The following is a 9924-nucleotide window of genomic DNA, read 5'->3' as shown; positions in this document are numbered from 1 at the left end:
GGGTCACCTTGGGAAGGTTCGGTTATGTATAGGAGAAATGCTTCGGTCACACATGTGGAATATTGCACTACCTTAGAGAGGCTTGGGTTGGGAAGATTGTCAACAGAGGTCTCCAAGAAGAGAGCTTCCGCAATGGGACTAAGAGTGAAAAAAGATGTAAAGGATTATCCAGATGGCACACCTGTTCAGATTTCGGTTGATGTCATAAGGAAGAAGAAGAAGCTGAGACTTGATGGGATTGTCAGGACTGTTATCACACTTGGCTGCAACAGGTGCTTTCTTATGAACTCATCACAGCTTCTTTACTATACCACCTTATGGTTGCATCAACTATGTTATTTACTGGTTTCCTCTTATGTGTTTGAAGATGTGGTGAGTCAACAGGAGAGAGCATCTTCTCCAACTTCTCGCTGTTACTAACCGAAGATCCAGTTGAAGAACCTGATGTCATTGATCTAGGATTCACATTTGGTAGTGACAAAGCTACTTCCTTTTCTGGATTGTCGAATGATAAAGAAGAAAATGAGGATGATGATGATGATGATGATTCATGGATAGATTGGGAGGATAAGCTTCATTTCCCGCCTGAGGCGAAAGAAATAGATATCTCAAAGCATATAAGAGACTTGGTGCATTTAGAAATCACCATCACTGCGATATGTGATCCTGCGTGTAAAGGAATGTGCTTGAAGTGTGGTGCGAATCTGAATAAGAGGAAATGTGATTGTGGCAGAGAAGAGAAGGATAAAGGATATGGACCTCTCGGAAACCTGAGAGAGAAAATGCAAGAAAAAGAGGGTCTGAGGAACTAAACTTAACAATACTTGTCTTCTATTTTCATCTTCTTCATAGTTTACCATCCTAAAACTCAAAATCAGATGTACCATAATTTTTGAAAGTGAATCTTGTGTAGCTTTCTTAAGGTCATTCAATAGAGAAAATACAGACGTCTATTAATTGAAAAAAGCCTCAAAACGTCAACTATGACAGCGGTCTAGCCTCATCAGTTTCACAAATTTACATGTTACATAAAGCATTACATTTTCTTGTCGATGTGGTTTTTATTTTATTTTGTATCTATTTGAGTATGAATAGTATCAAAATCTTAATGAGACTTTGAAATACATTGAAAAGAGAAACTGAAAAATAAAAATGGTTTCTACATCTTCTTAAGCTCAAGTAGTCTTGACCATCTCTTGTGAACAGAAGCTGTATTTTTCTCACCAACATCTACAAAAGCAATTCGGAAACCAAAGCACTTTAATCCTTCTGAACAATTAACAAACATGTCTATGTAAGCATAGAGAAACAAAACAAACAGAGTGCTGCTTACAGTGCAGTGTCGGTTCCGATTTTTCACATGAATCCGAGCATATATCCTATAATTAAACAACAATATAAGTGAAACAATAAGACTTCACACACAAGAGTCACGAAGCCAATCAATATGGATTCCACGAACCTTGTTAAATAATTTGAATTGAATCTTACTTTAGCATACGTTGTGAGGCGGATAGTGTCTTGTACAAGGGAATCAAGGTTAGCTTCATATCCAGGTCTCACATATATAACCTGCCAAAGGAGACTTTTACTCATTTCACTTTGTTGATATGCAGATAGAGAAATATGTAGAGAGTGCTTATGATGTTCTAAGGCTCACCGAAGGATCATCACCGCCAATTACTGGCAATGTTGAAGCTCGATTTTCTCGGCTTGTTGGCAAAATCCAGACGGTAAAACTTGTATTGATCTGGTCACAGATATTTCCATCAAAATAGTTTCCTTGCGAAAGGGTTTTTTTCTTAAAACGAAACAGTTACCAGTCGAGAATAAAGAGAGGAGCAAATGCTGCACTTTCTTGCGATAGAAGTCATGATCCTTCCATCAACCGAGAGACCCATGCTCGCGTGCTAGACAAGTAGCAACACTAAATGATTGTTTGGGTAAGAGAGAGAGAGGAGACAGATTCCTAATGTTCAAACAGTACTGTCACTTCAATAAATCAAACCATAACACACAAAATCTAATGTACCCTTTGGACAGAGAGGTCGACAGAGACACGGGAATTGGCAGGGCCATCTTCAACGAGATCTTGAAGTTGAAGGTCACGAAGAGAGACATCGTACTGAGTGTTCCAGTTTCCATTCCATTTGCCTTCACTAGGAGATAAAGTGATCAGACGCTTTTTTGAGCTCCCTCCTCCATTAATAGCTGCCTGTATTCACATATCTGATCATCGTTATTTCACATTCCCCACAGAAGGAAATAAATATGAAAAAATATATATACCCACCGAAGAAGAAGGATCGTGTTTCTTGGAGAGACAAGAAATAGGAAGCAAACGAGGGCGTCGAGTAAGTCCGGAAACCTTGTTGTTATTAGAATTAAAGAGATTTGGAGATACCAAACAACGTACAGCCATGGATGATTTCAGAAGGAAGCTTTGGTGTGTGTGTGTGGGGTGGAGGAAGAGAACTTGAACCATGCAAACCTTATCCGTTATATAGTATATACCCACACTCACACAACCACTAGTCTTTTTGGCGCTCGCTCTACGTGTCTTTTTCTCATACTTATATAAAGAAATTAACCAAATAAAGGTCAATAAGTCACACTAGTTTGTATAAAATTTATAAAAGTAATGTCACTGTTGGGGGGATTCGAACGCGGATGGATAGCGCTAAAATTTTGGACGCTTGGTAGATTTTTGGGATGACTAATCAAAGAGAATGACCAAAATTGATGGAACATCATTGCTACTGATTTCAACAATGTTCTGAAGTTTACTCATAACAGTTTAGGAAGTTGACACATAAACAAAAATGTGCTTAGCTAGTAGAGATGATGAGTGACGATTGATGAAATAAACAGATTAAGATATTCTTGCACATTTCTTTTCTCTTTTGATATATTTTTCTCCTTGTTCATGTCTTATAACTCTGAATTGTTTAATTTCATTATAGGAGTTGGCTTTGAAGCTTGAAAATATAAGACCAAGGTAGTTGTAGATTCCCAATATGGATATTTCTGATGAGGATGCTGCTGACAGTAGTTATGCAAGCGGCGAATCGAAAAGATCAAGCGTTGGGGAAAACAGTTTGGATTCTATAGATTCTGAAGAGGATGATGATATGTCTGATGATTCTACAGATAATTCGGAAGAATCAAGCGATGAAGAAAACCTTTTGGAATATCAGACGAGCTCGATGATTCGTGATATGATTGATGATATGTATCGTGAGATGGTTCATGATATGTATCATGATATGCTACATGATATGTATGCTGATATGTATGATGATTTAACAAGAGATCTGGATGCAGCTCGCATCCCTTCCTTTAGCGCACTACAATCCTCCAAGAGGCAACTCTTTGAGCGCCCAGATGACAAGACTACGGTGCTTAATACAATGATGGTCCTCAATAATCTATCTGGTGTGAGGATGTGGTCGCCTTTATACCTTGCTTCCATGCGTCATATTCAGGCTGATGTTATTCACAGAGAGGCCTTCTTAGCATTTTCTGATCCGGAGGATAAGGTTTGCTACTTAGAGTGCAAGACTGGCAAAAAGAGAGATGAATGACTCTGTTACGATTCTGACTTTTGTTATGGCTCCTTGTGTATTACTTTTGCTTAGTAAAATGGTTACCTATTGAATGTGAAGATTTTCAGTTTGATTGATCTTGTAATGTACTCGGGAAAAAAAAACAATCAATCAAATGTGAATCACAAACTTCTGTCAATCAGTTTTTGACTTTTAGAAGTCTGCAAGAGGGATGCTTCAAAGAAGTAATGTACTTCTATCTGATGTAATCTACAATTAACCAACATTTCTACCCACATGTGGGTTTTACTATCTTCTATTCTTTTTCAAATTTGAAATTTTTTCTCCTTTATAAAACAAAACATTTCAAAAGATGCAATGCAACAGCTTCAAGGCCAACCAAAGTCAATGCCGCTATTATCAACATCCCATGCTCCAAGACCGATCTCATCAAACAACTGATCATAACTCCAACTTGAGTATCCCAAGAAAAACCAGTAGTCACTTGGATTCAGCTCTCTTGATTTCAACTCTTGGATTCGAAGGGCCACGGATTGATGATCTAGGAAATACACGCCTGGTGAGATCTCTTGGTAATTATGGTTTGTAGAAGAGTCTCGCTCTCGGGTCAGAGCTAAAAGGGGTATTCCTGGATCAACGACAGGACCTCCAAAATATAGAGGTGTTTCTTTCAAGAGCTCGGCTGTTTCGCCGAGATCAGGGAATGATTTCCACCTCAACCGTTTGTTGAAGATTACACCCAGGAAACCGAATTCGTGGCCTGCTTTTAGGATCAGAATCTTTGATTTAGAAAATGGTTGGGAGGCAGCTAGCTTTTCTGTAGCGACCAGGATTGTGCCGGTTTTCACTTGGGGAGCGGTTGTGAGTGAGTGCATTGGGGGAGATTGGGAATTGACCTGGTCATGATTTACCTCTCTTTCGACAGGCTCTCTATTCCTTAAAACGACCTCAACAAGTTTATCACCATCTGTTACTTTATTGTTTACCGCGGATGAAGGTTGATCGAACATGTTCGAGTTTCTTCTTTCTTTTCCAGACAGAGTAGGAATGATTCCTGCCAGAGAAAGATTCATAACTTGCTTTGTTTAGGCTCCAGATCAATACTAAGTATAAAAAGCCAAAAAACTTCCTCAGAAAAATTCAAAAATATGATGTTTCCCAACCAGCTAAGGCTGAAAGAAACGAGTTACTAAGATAAAACTGAGTCACAAGTTGCAAAGCATTTTACGATTCTGCAGAACTATGTTTTGGATGTTCAGACAGTACATGGTGTCTTTAGAGATAATATTCAGCATATATGTATAAAACAAGTGAATCAGAATAGGATGCAGATTTTGACTTACTGAAAAACTCACGAGAGTTATTCGCATGGCGAGTTAGAAACTCTGTTATGTCAGTTACAGATGTCTCCCCTTCATACGGAATGACTTTGTTTCTCTCGGCTGGAAACAATATCAGAGAAGGATACACTTCCCTCTGCAACGTTACAGATTCAGAAAAGAGAATATGGTGTGCGAAATTATAAGCTCTCAACAGTGGTTTCAGAGAAAGAACTGTTTGCATTGAGATAAAAGAAATAGCAATGCTGTGATGCAAATACTAGAAATAGAATCAATCAAACAAACCATACTACAGTCAGGTAAGCTATCATGAAATGTACCTGATTGATCGATTTTAGGATTAAGCTGCAATCATTTAACGTGCAGTCCATTAAGTAGATACCGGGAAATTTTAGATTCTTGTCATTAGTTGGCGTCTCTGCTTCAGAACAGACAAAACAATAGGATAAAAGAATGAAGAAAAAAGTTGAAAACATGTCCATTTCACTTTCGGATAGAAAGATAGAGGAAAAAACTAGCTAACCAATATTACTTCCAATTTTTTTGTTGTCAACTATACAGATCCAATACCTGATTTGAAAAGCCCTTGATTGTTCCTGTATCCTCCTTGAGTTATCTCTTTATATTCTTTTAGTGACCGGTATACTTCACGTAGAACTAGCTCCATCCTCTGACAAAACCCACACCAATTATTGCTGAAAAGGACCAAAACGTCTTGGCACAAAGGACAGGGAGCCTTCTCTGCACTGGATTGATTCCATGCATGAACCATGTGGGAGAAAGTATTGACAGTGACACGGGGAATAGAATCCACCTCGTGAAAATCCAGATTAACAAAAGGTGGAACTGTAGCGTTTCTGGGCATTTCAATGGTAGATTCAGACTGTGTATAAGGAGATAGACGTCCATTGAGGTATCCATGGAGAAAGTCAACCAGTGATGAATAGCTGAATGCTAACTCATGTTGAAGGACATAGTGCTGTTGTAAAGCAGGATTGACTATTACTGCTGATGGAATCTTAACATCACCAGTCAGAGCTCTAAGCAAGGCATAATTTGCGTCAGAGAAGAAAAATGAACCCGTGAAACTATGCACTGAATCTTCCTTCGGTTCCGAGTGCAATGATACGTTGATCTCTTCCTTAACATTGTCTGTTAAGTTAACCTCAGTCTTATCAGTTTCTGTAATTACTAATTGCTCACTTCCGTCCGTTGAAACTTGGTCTTCATCACTGGGGGAGGAAGATTCACTTTCAAAGGATTTCATTTCATCTTTTCCTTCAGAACTCATAGTGACTCTGTTTTGCACATCTCCTTCTTTAGATTGAGGAGAAATTACACTAGAACCTTCTGCCAAAGATGAAGCTGTATCTTGTCTAGAGATAACTTCTGCTTGTGATGGTAATGCATCCATCACTTTTATGTGCACATCATCAGATAATAGACGGAAACCAACATCCTTAGCAATTGAGCCCAATTTACTTTCTCTTCTTCTGTGAAGAAGATTTGTCAGAATCTGCTGCAGGGAACTGCCTTCCATACCTGGACCTGGTGCTATAGTATCTAGGGCTACTTTTTTATCCCCATCCAAAATCATAAACGAGACTTTATTTTCTAACTTAATAGTTTTAAACTTTCGGACAGTTTTCGGAAGTGACACGGACCCTGACTCTTGAGCAGCCTGGCCAACGAAGTTCTCAGACTTAATATCATTCTTCCAGTTTTTTATGTCAGATAACTTATGCTGTGCAGCTACCTCTCTGAAAGTATCAAGTGCTTTCATACTCCTCCTCCTATCTTCCAAACACCCACTTGATCTATCCACAAAAAGAATTATCGACGGTTTACTTGCAGGGAAGGAAGATTCATGGTCCTGCCAGTCGTCCTCCAGCTACATGAAAAAAACAGAGAAGATTGATCTACGTAAGGCAAGATGAAATTTTTGTAAATGGACATAGCTATATAATCTTAGTAGACATGAGGGTTTCGGAAGTATAGTAATCACTAAATCAATAAAATGAAGAGAAATGCAACTAAAGATCTACTGTTATAGATATGCAGTCACTGTTATACAAGATCAGTTTAACAAAGAATTCACTGCGTTGGTTTTGTCGGCTATGGAAGTTCAACTGCATAGAAAACAAGATAAAATCCCACTTCTTATCACACTACACTCTGACAGATAAAATAACAAATTAAAATATAATACAAATATCTAGATTCCTAAACGGAAACAAGTTAGATATGTCACATCATGGTTTTGTTGCAAACAGGGCATGAGCACCACTTTTTTCTTTGAAATTAAATTTCAGGAAGTTTAAGTTACGAAGGGTGGTTACCCAATAAATATACAACAAGACAAGATCCCACTTAACAAACTACACTCATTTAGCTACAGCTATTTCTTCTCAAAGAACAGGTAATGAATATGCAAAATCACTAAACCTAGAGACATAAAGAGACCGTACCTCTGTGACTATTGGATTTTCCATCTTTAAGAATCTCGAAATGTCGTCCCCAGCCTTGAGAATCTTTGAGCAATGTGGACATCCTGCCAGCTGAATGATCGCTGCCCATGAATCAGATTCTCCAACATTAAACGATGAAGCCAATGATTTTTCTGTGATCAGACCAAATTTTTGCCTTTCAGGAGGCAGAGAAAAATCTTTTGTGATGGCAATCAATCTTGAGAGGAATGAACTAAATTGCTTGAACTGTTCACGGTTACATGTCTGTCCAAAATCCAGATTTACCCTGCCATTTTCCTGCAAAGCAGCAGTATCATTGACATAGCTAAAATCCTCAAGCCATGGAACTCTACCAAATCCAGTTTGGAGTCCACACATATTGTTCCATTCTGCATAGCCTGTTTTCCAGTGTGCAAAGAAAATTAACATAATGGAAACAATGCACCTAGTAGAACATATCAACATCATCTAGACATGAAGTGAGAATCTACCAGCCACCTTCTGGTTATTTTTTCCACTGAGCTTTAGCACTTGATCAGTTTTTACGTTTTTGGAGAAGCTTCCTGCAGAGTAATGATCAGAATGTCTACGTATTAGCCAAACATTCCAAATTTTCGATAAATAAAACTAAAATATGCCTACACTATAATAGGCCATGACATGACATCTTGTAAAGCGTTTAAGAAAATCAAATGCCATATTGGGCATTTCATTTTCACAAGACTAGTCTAGTTGATAGCTGATAAAAAACACAAATATAGATTCATAGGCTTTCATACCACGGGAGAGACTAATAACTCTTGGTAAGATTCGTAGCTAACAAGACTGAGAAAAAATGCATATTTACTAGGATTTGAATAGATGAAGACTTTGTCTGGTTAAACTCTAAAGAACTAATACTCTATAAACTTCACTTACCCTAGCGAATTACTAGCCTAATCTACTAAGAGATCTACAGAAATTAAATCATAAAAAATACACAAAAATGATAGGAACATAAATAATCTCACAAGATCAGGATTATCCCTCGTCATGTAAGAGGCAGCAACAGCAGATCAACTCACCTTGCCAAAGGTTATCCTCGGTTACATTTTTCTTTAACTCAGACAGAAGTGTAGTAGTCCATCCGCAAAATTCGAACAGAAGTAAAGCCTTGTCAGATGATTCAAGGAAATCTTTCAAACTCTCTGGAGACTTCAAATGTTTGAGAGGGAGTTCTTGGGGAGTAGATGTCAGATAAGGATGAACAGAGGACAAGATATTTGAGGCTCGGAGTTTCCCTAGATAGTTGTAAGGCACACTATTGTGATAGTACAAAACTGTTATTCCGTTAGCAGCACCACCAATGGCTTGTGCAAGCACCTTTTCTGAGTTTCTGTATACAACCATTAACTTCAACAAGCCAGACTCCTCACTACCCTGAACCAACTGAGTAATTTCATTCTTCAGAGATCTAGACTCACCACACCCTATGAATCAGCAATGGAACCAATCAGAAAACTAATAAGACAGTGAAAACATCTCCACAGAAGGCAATCAAAAACCCAGCAAAGTGGACAAATTCAGCTTACGAATCAGTTCAGAGTCATCCTTATTACATTTATACGCAAACTATTCATAGGTTCACGAGACTAATAGAAAGAGAAGGAGAGAGAGAGAGAGTACATGGAGTGGTGACGAAGAGGAGGACGTGAGGGTGGAGACGGATCTGGGAAGAGAAGTTTTTCTCCGTGAGTATCTCCCATTCGCCATGGCAGGTTGAAGGAGGAATAATGGATACGAAGGCGAGGAATTGAAGGAGGAGGAGCGCCGGCGTTATCATCGGAAAAAACGGCTCGCTCTCTCGTCGCGTCTTTTTCCTCCTTTCGAACGTCGGCGTTCCGATCCCGATTCTCTTCTTCTTTGGTTCGGTTTAACTGGATCTAATTGTTTCATTTTACCGGTTCGGTCAACTAGAGTTTATTGATCCTGCCACGTGGAAATTCGAATTTATAGTATTCCCAAGTCCCAAACTCGATTTTTTTTTTCCTCATTTAATTGCTTAATTAAAAGCATTAAAAGATTGTGTCTAGACTTGCTCTTACTAAGTTGTGGAAACTTGCTCTAGTAAGTTAGGATAGGATTGTGTCTATACTTGGTTTTGGGGTTTTATCATTCTTAGTTAAGGAGTTATCTTTATCTTATGCCAACGTTACCCTCACAAACCTGTTTGGGATAGCTGTTAATTAATGAGCCTTGAGACACAAGGAGGGATATTATTTGGATGTATACACAAACCTTTGAAGCTATGTTGTTATATATTGATGGTGATGCTCAAGGAGACTACTACTGGGGGAATATTTCAATGAAATGCAAAGGATATAATAGCGTTGATATATAAAGGTGAGGAAAAAGAAAATGATGAATCTGGTAAGGAGTTGATGATGGCGAATGCTGTATGGTTGATATATGAAAGATGTTGAGAATGGAGGTAATAAAGAAGAGGAAGACCTAAAAACAAGAAAGGAAAATATATTAGTGAGGAGCTGAGTATATATTAAGCATCTTCTC

General features: G+C 38.4%; 3 protein-coding genes across 7 annotated transcripts; 1 reads left to right on the top strand and 2 right to left on the bottom strand.

Moving 5' to 3' along the window:
- LOC104784722 lies at positions 983–2485 on the bottom strand. The gene is made up of 7 exons (XM_010509784.2): positions 2294–2485; positions 2033–2215; positions 1821–1910; positions 1661–1750; positions 1492–1572; positions 1334–1379; positions 983–1230 (listed from the first exon to the last, which is right to left on the bottom strand). The coding sequence occupies exons 1-7, from the start codon at positions 2483–2485 to the stop codon at positions 1160–1162; spliced, it is 753 nt and encodes a 250-aa protein (XP_010508086.1). The 3' UTR covers positions 983–1159.
- Positions 2968–3744, top strand: LOC104784686. The gene has a single exon (XM_010509743.2). It carries the CDS (start codon positions 3018–3020, stop codon positions 3582–3584), a length of 567 nt encoding a protein of 188 aa, XP_010508045.1. The 5' UTR covers positions 2968–3017; the 3' UTR covers positions 3585–3744.
- Positions 3706–9294, bottom strand: LOC104784654. 5 transcript variants are annotated; one of them, XM_010509716.2, is made up of 8 exons: positions 9040–9294; positions 8439–8843; positions 7866–7937; positions 7375–7772; positions 5477–6797; positions 5227–5327; positions 4922–5042; positions 3706–4620 (listed from the first exon to the last, which is right to left on the bottom strand). In XM_010509716.2, the coding sequence occupies exons 1-8, from the start codon at positions 9194–9196 to the stop codon at positions 3935–3937; spliced, it is 3261 nt and encodes a 1086-aa protein (XP_010508018.1). In that variant the 5' UTR covers positions 9197–9294; the 3' UTR covers positions 3706–3934. The 5 variants fall into 5 exon arrangements, with proteins under 5 accessions (XP_010508018.1, XP_010508026.1, XP_010508002.1 ...); XM_010509724.2 differs by having other exon boundaries at positions 4910–5042; positions 7375–7671; positions 7873–7937; XM_010509700.2 differs by having other exon boundaries at positions 4910–5042; positions 9040–9293.

The sequence above is a fragment of the Camelina sativa genome, chromosome 1 (genome assembly GCF_000633955.1).
Source record: "Camelina sativa cultivar DH55 chromosome 1, Cs, whole genome shotgun sequence".
Lineage (NCBI taxonomy): Eukaryota > Viridiplantae > Streptophyta > Magnoliopsida > Brassicales > Brassicaceae > Camelina > Camelina sativa.
The sequence above is the reverse complement of the archived record's forward strand: the minus strand, read 5'-3'. Positions and strand labels throughout refer to the sequence as shown.

Excerpts from the sequence above, each read along its gene's own strand:
- LOC104784686 (XM_010509743.2), top strand. The coding sequence starts at position 3,018 with ATGGATATTTCTGATGAGGATGCTGCTGACAGTAGTTATGCAAGCGGC.
- LOC104784654 (XM_010509700.2), bottom strand. The coding sequence starts at position 9,196 with ATGATAACGCCGGCGCTCCTCCTCCTTCAATTCCTCGCCTTCGTATCC. Across the intron at positions 5,043-5,226 it reads TCCTAAAATCGATCAATCAG|AGGGAAGTGTATCCTTCTCT; the intron begins GTACATTTCATG and ends GTAACGTTGCAG. Across the intron at positions 4,621-4,909 it reads TAACTCTCGTGAGTTTTTCA|GAATCATTCCTACTCTGTCT; the intron begins GTAAGTCAAAAT and ends TTTCTCTGGCAG.
- LOC104784722 (XM_010509784.2), bottom strand. The coding sequence starts at position 2,485 with ATGGTTCAAGTTCTCTTCCTCCACCCCACACACACACACCAAAGCTTC. Across the intron at positions 1,380-1,491 it reads GCCTCACAACGTATGCTAAA|GATATATGCTCGGATTCATG; the intron begins GTAAGATTCAAT and ends GTTTAATTATAG. Across the intron at positions 1,231-1,333 it reads ATCGGAACCGACACTGCACT|ATGTTGGTGAGAAAAATACA; the intron begins GTAAGCAGCACT and ends TTGCTTTTGTAG.